At 50.4% G+C, this 17,983-nt stretch overlaps 1 protein-coding gene across 1 annotated transcript; it reads left to right on the top strand.

Annotated features, from left to right (window-relative positions):
* Positions 1 to 287: 287 nt before the first annotated feature.
* Slc44a4 (solute carrier family 44 member 4) lies at positions 288 to 17,191 on the top strand. The gene is made up of 21 exons (XM_021149668.3): positions 288 to 374; positions 2,581 to 2,629; positions 3,279 to 3,352; positions 3,478 to 3,556; positions 4,184 to 4,283; positions 4,365 to 4,487; positions 4,778 to 4,838; positions 7,348 to 7,438; positions 7,516 to 7,599; positions 7,826 to 8,061; positions 8,160 to 8,259; positions 9,935 to 10,027; positions 10,259 to 10,361; positions 14,307 to 14,557; positions 14,651 to 14,745; positions 14,841 to 14,944; positions 15,055 to 15,128; positions 15,270 to 15,340; positions 15,443 to 15,537; positions 15,614 to 15,698; positions 16,950 to 17,191. The coding sequence occupies exons 1-21, from the start codon at positions 341 to 343 to the stop codon at positions 17,069 to 17,071; spliced, it is 2,124 nt and encodes a 707-aa protein (XP_021005327.1). The 5' UTR covers positions 288 to 340; the 3' UTR covers positions 17,072 to 17,191.
* The last annotated feature ends 792 nt before the right edge of the window (positions 17,192 to 17,983 follow it).

The raw sequence follows: 17,983 nt of genomic DNA, 5'->3' as shown, positions 1-17,983 counted from the left end.
AGCTGTGGGGCACCCACTGGCCACAGGGGTTTAAGGAAAAAATCACAGCCTAGAGGTTTGGGTGTGCCACAGGGGAAGTACTCTGAACAATTATGCAGTGTTTCCTTATCAAAGTACTCCGGTTTCTTCCTGCTGCGATCCGTGGCAGACGCGGTAAGCAGCTCCTGGTACCCAGTTCTGAGCCCCGTACCCCTGGACTGGTCAAGAGTTGAGATCTGAAAAAGGAACTGTAGAGGACCACAGGCAGGGGCGGGGCTGTGACGTCTGGGAGGGGAGGGCGGGGCGGGCGGCAGGTGAGCGGCTAGGTCTCCGTGGCTCCAATCACTCCGGAGACTGAGCCATGGGGAGAAAGCAGAATGAGAACGAGGCTCACGGTAAGGCTGGGGGCAGAGGCCCGGGCTCTGGAGAAAGGTGGCCGGGCTCTGCAGCCATGGCAGCTGAGGTTGGATCCTGACAGAGGAACTGGAGTCCTGGGTCTCTGAGGAGCGGCTACAGGAAAACAGGAGTCAAGGAAAAGAGAGAGAATCCGGTCCTGGGAGGATGGTCTGAGCTGCCTGAATACTTGCATACTAAAGTCTTGCATACTAAATGGAACCTGGATGAGCAGGAGTTGGGGCTGGCGTCCCTGTGTGACCAGCGGAGGGGGGAGGTCAGGCCTGGGCTGTAGGTCCCTGAGGGCAGAGCCCTAGCAAACAAAGCCTGTGTGGTTAGGAGGCAGGTTAGGGTCCCGATGCTCTGGACTTAGAGTCCAGCAGTGTCCTGCGCTGTAGAACCTCCAAGAGTTGAGACCGGGGCTCCTGTGAGCCGGGAGAGCTCCTTTAGACTTTGAACCTCGGAGGAGCACAAGTTGCTGGGGAGGGGGGTCTGTCAACCCACACCCTGTGAAGAGGCAGGAGCTGAGACTCCTGTTGGGGTCTGTGTGAAGAGTTGGGGAGGTGGGCCTCTGAACTAATAAAGTCCTTTGAGGAGTAGGGGGCTGGAACCCCAAACTTCTGCAGTCAGCCTTGCTAGGATTCCTGTGAAGTAGAGGGCTTAGGACCCTGAGCTGCTGGGGTCTGCCTGCTAGAGTCCCAGAGAGGAGTTGGGGGGCAGGTACCGTGGACTAAAGGAATTCTTGTGAGAAGTTGGGGTGGGACCCCGAGATGCGAGGGTCTGTCTGCGAGGACCCCTGTGAGGAGTGGGGCCTAAGGTGGAGAGACAGCTGGCACCTGCCTTAAGGTTTCAGTTGGGAAGAAGTGTGTATGTTGGTGTATCTAGAGCACTTTAAGTAATCGGAGCCAGGGCTGTGTGGAAGGGGAGGCCTGTTTCCAGAACTGCTGAAGTAAAGGGCTGGAAATCTTTCCCCCAGATACTGAAAAGCATGAGACTGGACCGGGAAGAGAGAGGGCTGAGGGTTGGGCCTCCTCTAGGTGGGGCTGGTGTCCCCTAGGAGACCGAGTAATAGCCAGAGCACAGAAAACTTCCTGGAACAGCCTTGGGTCAATCATTGACCCTGTGTCTGTGAGCCTTGGTGGGACAGAGTCCAGAATGCCCACAAAAGAAGATACCTGCCCCAGGCTAGCCCACCCCTCAGCTGTCCCTCAGTGTCCACCAGGACCCTGGCAGCCTGGCCCCGCCCCGCTCCCTCCCCTGTGTACTCAAGGAGGACCAGGAACAGGACGTGGCCACAAGGCCACAACCACAGCAGCCGGCTCAGGTGTCAATCTGGCTGGCCACCCAGAGCCCTGTGGTAGCCGGAGTGGGGGTGGGGGGGTGGTCTTTGGAGCTCCCATTGCCCTGCAGGGTTTCATAGCTTTGACTATCCTTTCTTTGTCATATCCTTGGGCCAGAGGGCTGAGATAAGTGATGATGGTCCCCTGACGGGCTCCCAAACTGGATGGTCCAGAGATGACTTGGAACAGGCTGGAGGACAGAGATAGGACTGGGGTCTGTGAGCCACTAAGAGGGAGTGCCAGAACCTGGGCCACACACTACGCAGAAGCCTTGAGGTCCGAGTCCCAGACCTTTAAGAACCACTTTCAGAAGCTTATTCTAAAAACCAATCAGGAGGCTGAAGCAAGTTTAAGTTCAGCTTGGAGAACTCAGCAAGATCTTGTCTGAAATACAAAGTAAAATTAAAAACAAATGGCTGCGGCCTGGAGACACATGCCTTTAATCCCAACACCTGGGAGACAGAGCCCGGCAGATCTCTGTGAGTTCAAGGCCAGCCTGGGCTACAGAGATAGTTCCAAGAAGCTAAAACTTTACAAAGAAACCCTGTCTCTAAAAAAAAAAAAAAAAAGGAAATAAATAAAATAATTGGCTGTGGTTACAGTTTAGTGGCAGAGCACTTGCCTCCCATGTAAGAAACCATAGATTTGATATCTAGAATTGCCAAAAATAAAGGTCCCACCTCCCAGCTGTTGCCCAGTAGCAGTCACAAGCTGGCAGCTATGGGGCTGCTCTCTGACCAGGATACTGCTAATCCAGGTCCAGTCCTGTTAGTGAGCTAGACAGGCGCCTGGGACCATTGAGTATCTGAGAGTGACCAGATGTGAGGGAAGAGACCCTCAATGCCTCATTCTCTACTCCCCCCTCCAGGGAATTCAGCCAAATATGACCCCTCCTTTCGAGGCCCCATCAAAAACAGGTGAGCTATGGGCAGTGGCCCTGAGAGATATGGGGAGGGTTTGATTTGTCTTAGTGCAAGAACCTGGTCCCCTGAGGCATCTGTGTTGTCTGGAAGGACTTGAGGGGACTCGGGGTACTGGGTCACTCTACTTCTGGACTTGGGTGCTAGCTACTCAGGTGTGTGTATATTTGGGGAAAAGAAGCAACCGCACATGATCTCTCTCTCTCTCTCTCTTTCTCTCTCTCTCTCTCTCTGTGTGTGTGTGTGTGTGTGTGTGTGTGTGTGTGTGTTATTATCTGTGCAATATTTCAGCAGAAGAATTCTCATCCTAAAAAGAGGTTTCTTAAAGTAGATAAAGAATGTCTATCTTGCCAGACAGTAGTGGCGGGCATCTTTAATCCCAGCACTTTAATCCCAGGCCAAGGCAGAAGGATCTCTGAGTTCAAGGCCAGCCTGGTCTATAGAGTGAGTTCCAGGACAGCCAGGGTTACCCAGAGAAACCTTATTCTGGAAAAACAAAAAACTGAACTAAACTAAACAACAACAACAACAAAAGAATGCCAATCTTTCTAGCATTCTCCAGTCCTCTAAACACTAACCCGCCCCTCAAACCACACCTCCCAGCTCCCCACTCCATGCCATAGCTCAGACGTGTGTCTCTCCCCAGGGGCTGCACAGACATCATCTGCTGTGTCCTCTTCCTGATCTTCATTTTGGGTTACATCGTAGTGGGGCTTGTGGGTAAGTTTCTAGCTACCCAGAGCTGGGACCGAGGGTGAGGACAGAAACCCAGGGAGGGATTACCCCATAGCTGCCAGCCCCCCAAGTCTCTGCCTTCCTGTGATCCTGTTGTGCCCTGTCTTCAGCCTGGGTGTACGGAGACCCTCGGCAAGTGCTCTACCCCAGAAACTCTACAGGGGCCTACTGCGGCGTGGGCGACAACAAGTGAGTAGCCGATAGCAGGATGGGGAGTGGGACAGCTTCTGTCTCTCTGAACTCAAGCATTTCTGGGTCACACCAAGACCCTTCCTTGTCCAGCCTTCCCAGGACTGGGGATGGTGCAGAGCCAGTTGAAGTGCGTAAGTTTAGAGTTCAGACATCACTGTGAGTCTCCACCTGAGATAAGTTTGGATTGTGTGACCTTGAGCAACTTACTCAGCCTCTCTGAGCTTAAACTTCCTCAACTGAAACATCTGAGTCCTTCCAGAGGCATGCAGGAAATGCGGGGTAAATAATAAGGCACTAACAGTTACAATGCTCTAGGAAGGCGGGGTGCCTCACACCCAAACTGCTAAGCCTCCTGAGGTAGATACTGTCAGATGTGAGGCTTTGTTAAAGGCCATAAAGCTACCGTGCTAGCGGGTTGTGTTCCAGAACCATACAGTCAGCTGCACCTTGGCGTATTGTGAGTACCCCAGGGGTTCTGGGTCTTCCTTATCTTCCCGGCGAAGCTGGGCCAGGAACTGGATGTACCTAATCTGGCCCAAGTGCTATCTCTATGCTCAGAGAATGACACTCTGTACCTGCCCAGGCCCTCGGGCCCTCAGGCACACACATCCTCTCTTCCTACAGAGATAAACCCTATGTTCTATACTTCGACATCTTAAGCTGTGCGGCAGCTATCAACATCATCTCCATCGCTGAGAATGGCCTACAGTGCCCCACACCCCAGGTCAGAAGCCAGGACCTGCCTGAGCCCTACCCATCCCCAAGGCCCTGGGTACTCTGCCCTTAGCATGTTCTCTACCCATAGGTGTGCGTCTCTTCCTGCCCACTGGCCCCATGGGCTGTGGAGGTGTTCCAGTTCTCAAAGACAGTCGGTGAAGTTTATGATGAAAAGAGGAACTTTTGTCTACCAGCGGCGTCCCCAGATATGGTAAATGCTGGTACCCGTGCCATCACTGTTGCGGGAGAGGACCCATAATGGTAGGAGAGGTAGAGGTTTGGCTCCAAGGAAGGATGGACCAGTCTGAGCCTTGATGTGGTAAAAGTTGTGGAAGGTGAGGTGGTGGTGGTGATGGTGGTGATGATGGTGGAGGTGGTGGTAGGAGATAGTGGTAATGATGATGGTGGTGGTGATGGTCTTAGTTATGATGCTGGGAGCCACAGCTTCCTTGTTCTGTTCTATATCTGTGCCTCTGTCTGTACTTCTCTCTCCATCCCCAGACAGTGAAGGACAGCCTGCAGAAGGGACTCTGTCCCCGTTTCCTTCTTCCTTCTACTCCAGGTGAGGACCATGTATGCTCCCCCCACCTTGGGCATCAACCCAGCCAATGTTTTCATTTCTCAAACAAAGGAAGCAGGCTCAGAAGAAGAGAAGCCACTCAGCATGTCAGTGGGTACTCAGAAGTGAACAGCAGGTCTTCATCCCCCTGCCTCAGGACCCTAGAGTCAGACTCTTGGTGCCCACTGTGAGGCTGTGCATCAGGTGCTGGGGACAGATGCAGGGATCACTCCCTGCTCCAGCTACACTCTAGATGTAGAGTTCAGAGATACTTACAAGAGGTTGAATGAGCAGACTAGATGGTGCAGTCCTATAATTCCAACTGATAGGGCAGCTGAGGCAGGAGGATAGATGTAGAAGGCCAGCCTGGGTCACTTAGCGAGATCCTATCTCAGTCCAATAATAAAACAGGGCTGATGCGGTTGTGTCACGTAAAGGTGTTTGCTGCCAAGACTTACAGCCTGAGTTCAAATCGCAGGTATGGTAGGATAGAACGCATTCCTAAGACAAGCTCTCTAACCACCACAGGCATTGCACAACCCACACACATTCACACCCAATAAATAGATGACATAGTGTTTGGTTTCTTTTTTTTTTTTTTTTTTTTTGGTTTTTCGAGACAGGGTTTCTCTGTGTAGCCCTGGCTGTCCTGGCACTCACTTTGTAGACCAGGCTGGCCTCGAACTCAGAAATCCGCCTGCCTCTGCCTCCCAAGTGCTGGGATTAAAGGCATGCGCCACCACGCCCGGCTCGTGTTTGGTTTCTTAAGGAAGGTGAGTGAGTGGCAGGCATGCAGAGCTTGTGCAATGCCCTGTGTTCCATTGTCAGCAAAGACAGATCAGAACAAAAGTAACAGAAAACGTCCACAGATATCAGGATATCAGGAAAGTGTGTGTGGTGGAGCCGGAGAGACCCTCCGCAGTCAGGAGTTACTGCTTGCTCTTATATGGATTCCCAGAACCCACAGAGCAGCTCAAAACTACCTGTAAACCATGCAGGCACTCTGACATGCTTTTCTAGCCTCCACAGGCACAAGTTATGCTGATGCTCATACACACATGTGGGCAAAGCATTCACACACATAGAATAAAAGCCTTTAGTTTCAGCCCTCAGGAAGCAGTGTCAGGGGGATGGATCTCTATGAATTCAAGGCCGGCCTGATTCACATAGTGAGTTCCAGGCCAGCCAAGGCTCTACATAGTAAACCCTAAACCCTGCCTCAAAAATAAAGCAGAAGAGATAAATCTTTTAATTTTTTAAAAACAATATGAATGAATGAATCTGAGGGTAATATAGCAAGCAGAGATATCTTTCCAAATGTGTACGTGGCTGCGTAAGCCAATCACGATCAACCTTTCTGTGGCATACACTTCTTCCCAACTACGGATGTAACCGGTTTGGTTTATTTAAAGATAGAATCTTACTCAGTAGCCCAGCTGGCTCCAGACTGGGGATCTTCCAGCCTCAGCCTGACCCCGTGCTGAAATGACAGATAGACACCGCCATTCACCTGCCTTTATCTCTCCTATTTTGTTTTTTGGCAGAAAATATATGTTTATATTTTGGCATGAGAAAGGACAAGTTTTCAAGGCAAGTAGGATAGAAAAGGCACCCAGGGGCAGCTCCAAAGCAGACAGATGTGGGTTTAAACTCGAGCACTTTCCAGCGGACGGGTCTCAGGCCAGCTACTGGGCCTTTCTGGGTTTGTTTTCTCAACACTGGGATGTCAGTGATCAAAACAAACCATCCTGGCCACATGTGGTTCCAAAGCCATAACAGGCCCAGCTAGAGATGTAGAGATGTTAAGATGGCTCAGTGGGTAAGAGCACTGACTGCCCTTCCAAAGGTCCTGAGTTCAAATCCCAGCAACCGCATGGTGGCTCACAACCATCTGTAATGGGGTCTGACGGCCTCTTCTGGTGTCTGAAGCCAGCTACAGTGTACTTATTTATAATAATAAATATCTCTTTTTTAAAAATGAGAGAGATTTCCCAGCACTCGGGAGGCAGAGGCAGGCGGATTTCTGAGTTCGAGGCCACCCTGGTCTACAAAGTGAGTGCCAGGACAGCCAGGGCTACACAGAGAAACCCTGTCTCGAAAAACCAAAAAAAAAAAAAAAAAAAATGAGAGAGATGGAGAGATAGATGGGGCAAAGGCTGGGCTGAGGCTGAGAGCAGCCTCTGAAGGAGAGCAAGAGCAGAGGTGTAGAAAGTGCATAGAATCCAGGGCCTGGAAGCATAGCCCAGGGACATGACAGAGCCAAGGGACTGAGGACAGGAGCAGTGGAATGAGGAGTCCATAGCTGTCCTGATCTTAGCAGGACAGCGAGGTCAGGGCTGGAGGTATTGCAGGAATCCGGGTAATGGGGTGCGAAGATGTTTCGCCAGTGCTAGGGAGGGAATACAGGCTGAGAAAGTAGAGCCCATCCACAGTTACCCCCATATATCCTGGCAGCGATCTCAGACAGGAGGGTCAGAAAGACTCCCACCCAGCAGCCTGTTCTCCCTTCCAGCTCTGGGACGTTGTTTCCCACTCCCCAACATCAACTTCACGTTACCTGAAGACTTACAGATCAATAACACCACCGTCTCTAACGGCATCAGGTAGATGTCACCCTCTGTATCATCCTCGTATCCCTTTGTCCCTTTCTTACCCATCTGACTCCACCCCTCCCCGACAGTGGCCTCCTGGACAGCATCAATGCCCGGGACGTCTCTGTGAAGATCTTTGAAGATTTTGCCCAGTCCTGGTACTGGATTCTTGTGTGAGTCCATGGCTTCCCCAGGATCAGGCACTACCCTCTGTCCTTCCTGATCTCTTTCCCCAAGTCTACATGTGAACTGATCAGAGGGCAGAGCTAGCTCAGAGTGGATCCTCAGCCTCTTAGAAGATGAGTTGAATCTACGAATACCTGGGGGTGCAAGGAGAGAAACCTGGGGCACGAGAAAGGAATTGGGAGGGGACCCCTCATGTATGTTCCTTACGTGCAGAGCGCTGGGTGTGGCCCTGGCACTAAGTCTGCTGTTCATCCTGCTCCTGCGCCTGGTGGCGGCACCCCTGGTGCTGCTGCTGATTGTCGGGGTGCTCGTTGTGCTCGCCTATGGCATCTACCACTGCTGGCAACAGTACCAAGTGTTTCGGGACAAGGGCGCCTCCATCACCCAACTGGGCTTCACTACCAACTTCAGTGCCTACCAGAGTGTGAAGGAGACTTGGCTGGCTGCTTGTGAGTCCCCTGCCCAGCTCCTCTGTCCGCTGGTCCCCTAGGGTTGGGTGACCTTGGCCCTGACCCGGGACTGCCTGCCACCTGCTGTCTCCATGCAGTGATTGTCCTGGCTGTCCTGGAGGGCGTCTTGCTGCTTATGCTCATTTTCCTGCGCCAGAGGATCCGGATCGCTATCGCTCTGCTGAAGGAAGCCAGCAGGTCAGGGCCTGCCTGTGGCGGGGAGGGGAACTTAGCCAGGGGTGCTGGCCTGGGTGGGGTAATAGGAACCTCAGAGGAGAAAGGTAGAAATGTCAAGTGGGTGACACTGCTAAATTCCAGCCTTATTTATTTATTTATTTATTTATTTATTTATTTATTTATTTATGTAGTATGGGGGAAGTGGGTGGGTTGAGACAGGCTTTGTCTGTGCAGCCCTGGCTGCCCTTGGAACTCATTGTGTAGACCAAGCTGGCCTCGAGCTCACAGAAACCCATCTGCCTCTGCCTCCCAAGTGCTAGGATTAAAGGCGTGTGTTACCACTATCAGGAGAGTTCTAGCCTCTTAGGCCCTCAGTTTCCCTGTCTGGTTTGTTTCATTGTCCTTGGGAGGAGGAGAGATTTATTTATTTGTGTTCTGTGTATGGGTGTTTTTGCCAGAATGCATGTCTGCGCACACGTCTGGTCCCTGTGGAGGTCAGGAGGAGAGGAACTGGAGTTACAGACAGTTGTGAGCCTCCACGTGGATTGTGGGAACTGAGCTCAAGTCCTGTGGGAGAACAGCCAGTGCTCTTCTTAACTGTGGAGCCATCTCTCCAGCCCCAAAGGGGTTTTTGTTTTGTTTTGTTTGTTTTGTTTTTGAGACAGGAACTTATATAGCCTAAACTAATATCATGGAGCAGCTATGTAACTGAGGCTGACCTCCAACTCTGGGTCTTCCTGCCCCACAAGATGGTGAGGATACAGGGTCTCGGGAAGCACAGGCTGACCTCACTGTACAGCTGAAGATGACCTTAATAAACACATCCTTCTACACCTACCTCCAGAATGCTGGGGATATGGGCATGTACCACCAGGCTTCTTTTATGCTGGGGTGGGGGATCTAGCTCAGGGTCTCCTGTGTTAGGCACACCCTCCTCTGTCATCATACCCCACTCCTGTCACTCTTGCAACATAACCCAGACTGGCCTCAGACTGGTGGCAACCCTACTTTCTCAGCCTCTCAGGTACGGAATTGGAAGTGTGTTCACCACCCTCAGACTCCCTATCACAGCAATCTAAACCTTGCAATGGCATGGTGAGGACTGAATGCGGGGGTGTGGACTAAGGCACAGGATTCTGGAGGCACTGGGAGCTGAGGTGCTCGCTGGGTCAAGGGGTGGGAATTGAGATAGGAGGAGCAGAGATTTCCAAAGCCACCAGGGGAGCACACCTTTGGGGGGTTCTCTTCCCTTACACTCCTGAGTGTTCCAGGTGTCTTCTGTGACTCCAGTCTCCCCTATGGGTCCCTTGAGCCTTACTCGGTTCACCCAGCAAGAGCCTACAGTGTATCCCTCCTGGAATCAGGGGCTGGGTTTATTTTATTTTATTTTATTTTATTTTTGGTTTTTCGAGACAGGGTTTCTCTGTGTAGCCTTGGCTGTCCTGGCACTCACTTTGTAGACCAGGCTGGCCTCGAACTCAGAAATCCGCCTGCCTCTGCCTCCCAAGTGCTGGGATTAAAGGCGTGCGCCACCACGCCCGGCTGGGGCTGGGTTTATTGATATGGAAGAGGAAAGCTGTAGTTCTGTGTGTGGTCTGGAAAACAAACAGGCCCGAGGAAGGGTCCAGCCATGGTCAGACCTGGGAGCGGATGCACAGCGCTGGGGTCCCAGATGACTACTCTTGTCTTCGTACAGGGCTGTGGGACAGATGATGTCAACTATGTTCTACCCTCTGGTCACCTTCGTCCTCCTGGTCATTTGCATTGGCTACTGGGCCGTGACAGCTCTGTATCCTTTATACAGCCCCCCCTGGAGAGCTCTCAGGGGATAGGGTGTGAGTAGGGACATGGGACAGACAGGTCCCATGAGGGGATGTGACAGAACTGTATTGCAAGAGTGAGTTTGGGTTGAATGCCAACCCTCTGTGGGGGTGAACAATCTGCATAAGTCCCAGGGGCAGCATTTAGGGGTGTCCTGTAGTGGACGGCTGGCATTGTGCTTTTCTTGACTCATCTCTGGATACCTGGCCACATCCGGCCAACCCCAGTACATCTACTGGGCATCCAACACCAGTACACCAGGCTGTGAGAACGTTCCTGTGAACATGACCTGTGACCCCATGGTGAGAGGGAATAGGGTGGGTGCTGAGGGGGTCTTGGGGGTCAGTTAGCACAGATTTCTGCTAGTGCACAAATACCCGAGAGAGCCGGGACTCTCACATGGGTGAGGCCTCCCTTAGTTCGATAGTCTAGTTACCCACTTTGTGGAAAGTGAGGTGGAGACTGGAAACGCAAAGTAAAGGTGAGGCTGCTGAATATCAAGTAGAACCTCTCTCTGCCTCCAAGGCCGTTACTAGCTCCTCCTTGTCCTGTGGCTCCTCCTCCTCCTGTGGCTCCTCCTCCCATAGCTCCTCCTCCTCCTGTGGCTCCTCTTTCTCCTGTGGCTCCTCCCACTGCTCTATAAATCGGAGCTGATCCTAATCCTGTCTCAGAGGTCCTTTAGGAGTTTTTATGGCACATCTAGCACTGAGCAGAATGCCCGTCCACTGATAGAGAGCCAAGCTGGCTGGACTTTTCCTTTTCACTCACGTCCTGGGAACGGAGCCCCAGACAGTGGCCCTGGGAAGTCCACAGGAGGGCTTCCTGGAGGAACTGGGAGGCCTGTTAGTACTTCCCAGCACTTGAGAGGTGGAGGTGGAGGGTCAGGCTTCCGCACCAGTCTCTGTCACGCAACTAGTTTGAGGCCAGCCTGAGCTACGTGAAGCCATCTCTAAGAAGCATAGCCCCCCCGCCCCAAGCTGCTAATCCCAGCATCCTGAAGGTTAAGAGTGGTGATTTTAAATTCAAGGCCACCCCGAGTTACATAAGGAAACTGTACCTCAAAAAACCCTACATACAAAAAAGAGAAGGAGCCGGGCGTGGTGGCGCATGCCTTTAATCCCAGCACTTGGGAGGCAGAGGCAGGCGGATTTCTGAGTTCGAGGCCAGCCTGGTCGACAGAGTGAGTTCCAGGACAGCCAGGGCTATACAGAGAAACCCTGTCTCGAAAAACCAAAAAAAAAAAAAAAAAAAAAAAAGAGAGAGAAGGAACCACTGCCTGGCTTTATTTCAAACATCCTCTTACATTCAGAAACCATGAAGCTTTAAAAGTCATATTTTCTGCATTTATTTAGTTTTTTTTTTTTTTTTTTTTTGGTTTTTCGAGACAGGGTTTCTCTGTGTAGCCCTGGCTGTCCTGGCACTCACTTTGTAGACCAGGCTGGCCTCGAACTCAGAAATCCGCCTGCCTCTGCCTCCCGAGTGCTGGGATTAAAGGCGTGCGCCACCACGCCCGGCTTTATTTAGTTTTTAATTGCTCATTTTCTGTGTGTTGTTGTGGAGAATTTCAAACATATGCAGAAGTAACGGTAGGTCTTGATTTCCTGAAGCCCTCAGCTTCCTGTAAGAACGTTCCTCCTCCTTTCCCTCTTCCTCTTTGCAAAGTTAGAGTTTGAGCCCAAAGCCTCAGGCATGAGCTACATCCCTAACCATCCCCAGGGCTTAAACTTTACCTTCCTGCCTTCATCTGTAACTTTTTTTCTGGAGTTCTGGTGAATCCTAGATAAATTCTCCATTACTGAGCTACATCCCCAGCTTCTAGAAGTTAAAAAGGGTTTTCTTGGGGCTGGAGAGATGGCTCAGTGTTTAAGAGTACTGACTGCTCTTCCAAAGGTTCTGAGTTCAAATCCCAGAAACCACATGGTGGCTCACAACCATCTGTAATGAGATCTGACACCCTCTTCAGGTCTGTCTGAAGATAGCTACAGTGTACTTACATATAATAATAAATAAATCTTTAAAAGAAAAAAAAAAAAAAAGGTTTTCAGCCGGGTGGATTTCTGAGTTCCAGGACAGCTAGGGCGATACAGAGAAACGCTGTCTAGAAAAAGCAAAAAAAAAAAAAAAAAGGTTTTTCTCTCCCCCTCTTTTAAAATTTTTATATCTTTTATTATTTCATTATTTCATGCACTTTATTATTATTTTATTTTGTGCATACAGGTGTCTGTCCTACATGTATGTCTATGCTTAGCATTGTATTTGCTATCTAAAGAGGCCAGAAGAGGGCATCATATCTCCTGGAACTAGAGTTATAGATAGTGGTAAGCCATCATGTGGGTGCTGGGAATGGACCTCTGGTTCTCTTACAAGAGCAGCCAGAGGCATGCCATAGCTGGCTTGCTTTTCTTTTTCTTTCTTCCTCTTCTCCTCTTTCTTTCCAGGCTGACCTGAAATGTAGTACCACATAGCACATAGGTAGTTTGAATACAAACTGTACCATACCACTTTACATGTAAATAAGGGGGGGGGCTTTTTGTTTTGTTTTAAAGATTGTATGTGAGTACACTGTAGCTGTCTTCAGACACACCAGAAGAGGGCTTCAGATCCCATTACTGATGGTTGTGAGCCACCACGTAGTTGCTGGGAATTGAACTCAGGACCTCTGGAAGAGCAGTCAGTGCTCTTAACTGCTGAGCCATCTCTTCAGTCCAATAAGGTGGATCTCAGACAGCATTTTCTTGCTTGCTTGTTTGTTTATCTATTCATAGACAGGGTCTGATTGTAGCTCAGGCTGGCTTGAAACTTGCTGTGTGGCCAAGAATGATCTTGAACTTCTGATCCTCCTGTCTCTGCCTCCCATGTGCTGTGACGACAGGTGTGCCCCAAAGTGCAGTTTTTCAAAAGTGACCTGTGTACATTGGTGTTGTGACTGTGTGCATGTCAATGTGAGGTTGTTAGATGCCCGGGGACTGGAATTACAGACCCGCCATGTGGGTGCTGGGAATTGAACCTGGTTCACTCTGGAAGAATAGCCAGTGCTCTTAACCGCTGAGTCATCTCTCCAGTCCCCACTCAGGGTTTGATGTGGTGGCTTTGTGCATGGTAGGCAAGCACTCTATCAGCTGATATCCTTCCCTAGCCCCTCAACAGATCGCTCAGAAAGCAGGGCAGTGATAAAAAGTTGTCTTTTGTTCCTGAAGCCCCGAGTTCTACACTAGAAATGAGGAGGAGAGGTGGCTGCAGGGGCTGAGGTGGGCATAAGGATAACGAAAGCAGGGCAGGAGGCTCAATTTTGTGTATGAGTTTTATAGGATGTGTGAGATTTGGTGTTCAGTCCCAGCAAAGCAAATGCATACACACACATATAACACAAACTCTCACACACAAACACAAATATGTACCACACACTCATACCCACACATACTACACCCACATACATGTACCACACATACATACAATGCACTCACACATGCACACATATTAACATAAAACACATATGCACACATATACCACACACACATACATGTACCACACATACATACACAAATACCACACACACATGCATGTACCATACATATATACACACATACCACACACTCACACACACATACCACACACATATGTGTACCACACATACATACACACATATAACACACCCTCACATATACCATACACATATGTGTACTACACACACACATACATGTACCACACACATAGTCACACATACATGTACCACACACACAGTCACACATACATGTACCACACACACATACATGCACTGCACACACACACATCCCACAGACATGTACACACACATACAGACAAGCACATACATACAGATACACACATGCATACACTTGCACATATGCATGCACCACACACGTGTGCACACACACACCACAGATGCATGCACACAGACACACACACACATGCATGCTATAACTGTGTCATTGTTAGAGCCCACAAAGTCACTTTAGTATCACTAAATACGCACAGTGTGTTCAGTGCATACAAGGCTTCTCCAGAAGCAAACTGCTGGGAAAGTAAGAGGGAGACAGGGGTCGAAAACATCCACGCACGCACCTCGCTTGCCTTCTGAATAGCTTGTGCCAATCTGGAAACCAGGAAGCTGCTTAGTCACACTATGGCAGCACTGAGGTGGTCTGAGTCTGGAGGCCACTAGGAACAGGGAAGGTCAAGGATTTGCCTGCAACTCCGGGCATGAACCTGCTATGTCCTGTCACCCCCAGGCCCCATTGAATTCCTCGTGCCCAAACCTCATGTGCGTCTTCAGGGGCTACTCGACCACAGGCCTAGCCCAGCGTTCTCTCTTCAACCTGCAAATCTACGGAGTCCTGGGGCTCTTCTGGACTGTTAACTGGGTACTGGCCCTGGGCCAGTGTGTCCTTGCCGGGGCCTTCGCCTCTTTCTACTGGGCCTTTCACAAGCCTCGAGACATCCCTACCTTCCCTTTAAGCTCAGCCTTCATCCGCACACTCCGGTAAACCAGGGGCAACCGCCTAGGGAAGTGTTAGTCCTAGAGATACCAGGGGTCCTGGGGTGCCTCATCTCACCTAACTAACTGCCCCTGCAGTTACCACACTGGCTCACTGGCGTTTGGAGCCCTCATTCTGTCCCTTGTGCAGATAGCCCGGGTTATCCTGGAGTATATCGACCACAAGCTAAGAGGTGAGCAGGTGGTGGGCTGAGAAGCCAGGGCCTTGGAAGGGCAGGCAGACAAAGGCAGAAGCCGGCGGCTAAGTGTGAGCTTCCTTTGTCCCCAGGATCCCAGAACCCTGTGGCCCGCTGCATCATCTGCTGCTTCAAGTGTTGCCTCTGGTGTCTGGAGAAGTTTATTAAGTTCCTCAACCGCAATGCCTACATCATGGTGAGCAAAACCTCCATCCGTCCCTGGCTCTGTGTCCCTCAGCCCGGGCTCCACCATCACGTGGGCAAGCTCACCAGAGGTGTGGCTCAGACCTTCCCTGCTCCTCACAGATCGCCATCTATGGGAAGAATTTTTGTGTCTCAGCCAAAAATGCCTTCATGCTGCTCATGAGGAATGTTCTCAGGTCAGACCGCCATGCCCCAGTGGGGTCTCCCACCCACTTCTCCCATCCCAAAGCTGGTCTCAGAAATGTCCTGTGCTTGGTCCAGTGCCACACCATCACCTGCCAGGACCCTCACCCCAGGCTATCCTGACTTCCATGTAGGGTCGTCGTCCTGGATAAAGTCACTGACCTGCTGCTGTTCTTTGGGAAGCTGCTGGTGGTTGGAGGTGTTGGTAAGGGTCAAGACCAGGGTTTACAGGGTCAGGCGCCCCCTGGGGTGCAGGAAGGGGGAGTCCTCGGAAGAACAGCACTGACCGCAGGACTCTTTCCCACAGGTGTTCTGTCCTTCTTCTTTTTCTCCGGTCGTATCAAGGGGCTGGGGAAAGACTTTGAGAACCCCAACCTCAACTATTATTGGCTGCCCATCATGGTGAGTGACACCTCTCTCTGCCCCACCCACATCCCCAGAGGAGCCTAGGGCTCCCAATCAGTCTTGTCTCTTGCAGACCTCCATCATGGGAGCCTACGTCATTGCCAGTGGCTTCTTCAGCGTCTTTGGAATGTGTGTAGACACGCTCTTCCTCTGCTTCCGTGAGTGTCCCCCCCCCCCCAACCCTCCACCTACCCTCAAGCTCTTAGGCCCCCAGGCTTCTCTTAGAGACTGGTTGCTTGTTGTGAGCTAAAGGAGCCAGGGGGGTGTGTCTTCAGACACTCTAAGGCTAGACGTTTAAGAAGGAAAGAAGGGCAGCCGGGTGTGGTGGCGCACGCCTTTAATTCCAGCACTCGGGAGGCAGAGGCAGGCGGATTTCTGAGTTTGAGGACAGCCTGGTCTACAGAGTGAGTTTCAGGACAGCCAGAGCTACACAGAGAAACCCTGTCTCGAAAAACCAAAAAAAAAAAAAAAAAAAAAAAAAAAGAAGAAGGAAAGAAGGGAATACAGCCTGGGCATTCTCAGACAGGGGAAACTTCTCAGCCGGAGGCCTGAGTTTAACCACAAAACACTTCCTAGGAGGTAGTCAGGTTTTTTTGGTTTTGTTTTGTTTTGTTTTTTGGTGTGTGTGTGTGTGGGGGGGGTCATGCATCGAGGTGAGACAGGAACAGACTATAGTACAGACTGACCCGGAACTAAGTCTATAGCTAAGGCTGACTCAGAGTCATGATCTTCCTACCTCAGCCCCCAAGTGCTAGAATTCTTGTGTTTTTTGACCTGGTGACAATGGTGACCATGATATAGAAGCCAGAGCCTTGGGCCTGAGAAGCAGGAATGGCCCTACCGCGGTAGCAGCCCCCCAGCCATGCACTAAGCAATGGACATGAATATTTTATTGTTTTATGGGTTTTGCTTGTTGCTTAAATTTTATTTATTTACATCAGGCCTCTCTATGTATTCTTGGCTAGCTCCTACTATATAGACTAGGCTAGACCTAACTCAAAACAATCTTCTGGCCTTTGCCTCCCAAGCGCTAAAATCATGGGTATGCACAACCATTCTCAAGACAGAGTTTTGCTGTGGAGACCTCAGGGGCCTTTGTAGTCTAAGTCCTCCCATGTCTACCTCCTAAATGTTGGGATTACAGAGAAAGCCACCATGATGGTCTGGCATGCGATTTTTCTTTATCTTGTTATCACCCTATGACACATACAGTTATTTATCCCACTTTGTGTGAGGAAAAACAGGTTATACAGCCTGGTCTACAGCCAGCCAGGGAGGTTGTATCAAACTGCCTGAAGTGGCCCGGACAGGAAACCAGGCTGTTTGGTTTATACACCCCAGATTATTTTGGGGTACAGTGGGGGTGCCATTATCAGGATCCACCCTGACGGATCTACTTTGCCTCTCAGTCGAGGACCTGGAGAGAAATGACGGTTCCCAGGAGCGGCCTTACTACATGCCCAAGGCACTCCTGAAGATTCTGGGCAAGAAGAATGAGGCACCTACAGGGGGAAAGACCAGGAAGAAGTGAGAGACTCATCATGACCCAGAAATGCAGCCCTCCTGTACAGAAGCCCTGCCTTCGATGCCTTGAGAATCACGATTTTGTAGAAAACAGATTTTATTAAAGACTAATATTTTATATTCTTGATACGTTTATGGCTTTATTTTCAGTGAAAACTCACTTCCTTTTTTTTTTTAATTAAAATCCAAATTGCTATCACATGGTTCGATACCCAGTAAGAAAAACTTGTTCGGTGACTAAGGCCAGGACACTGGGGTGTAACTCAGCTGGTAGAGTTTGCGTAGCATGGAAGGGTCCCCGGATTCTGTCTATAGCATAAGCAGGGCTGGGACTCATGCCTGTAATCGGTACTTGGGAGGTAGAGGCAGGAGCATTGGAATTTCCAAGTTATCTGTGTTTGTTTAGAGACAGAATTTCTCTGTGTAGCCCTGGCTATCCTGGAACTCACTCTGTAGACCAGGCTGGCCTAGAACTCAGGAAGGAGGGTGTCTCTGTTTTCATTCATTCGTCGCTTTTTTTTTTTTTTTTTTTTTAGCTTTTCAAGACAGGGTTTCTCTGTGTAGCCCAGGCTGGCCTCGAACTCAGAAATCCGCCTGCTTCTACCTCTACCTCCCAAGTGCTGGGATTAAAGGCGTGCGCTACCACGCCCCGCTGCTTCTTATTTTTAACCTAGTGATTCTAATCAGTGTTAGTCATGTGCTTAAGGGCATTGGGGTCATCCACTGGGACGTGGAGTACCAAGGGCACACTCCTAAAGAAAAGTGCCTTTCTCTCCCCTAGCAGCCATCAACTGCCAAGATCTCCTCAGCTAGGAGTGGGGCTTCCCAACCCTAGGGACTCATACAAACTAGGAAGGTACTCTACCAACTGAGTCACATGCCATCCCTAAAACCTGTCTCTTCCACAAGGGGTTGTTAG

This window comes from Mus caroli, unplaced genomic scaffold, assembly GCF_978045245.1.
Source record: "Mus caroli unplaced genomic scaffold, Mus_caroli_1 scaffold_18, whole genome shotgun sequence".
In the NCBI taxonomy this organism is placed as follows: domain Eukaryota; kingdom Metazoa; phylum Chordata; class Mammalia; order Rodentia; family Muridae; genus Mus; species Mus caroli.
This window is presented reverse-complemented; position numbering and strand designations above follow the sequence as displayed.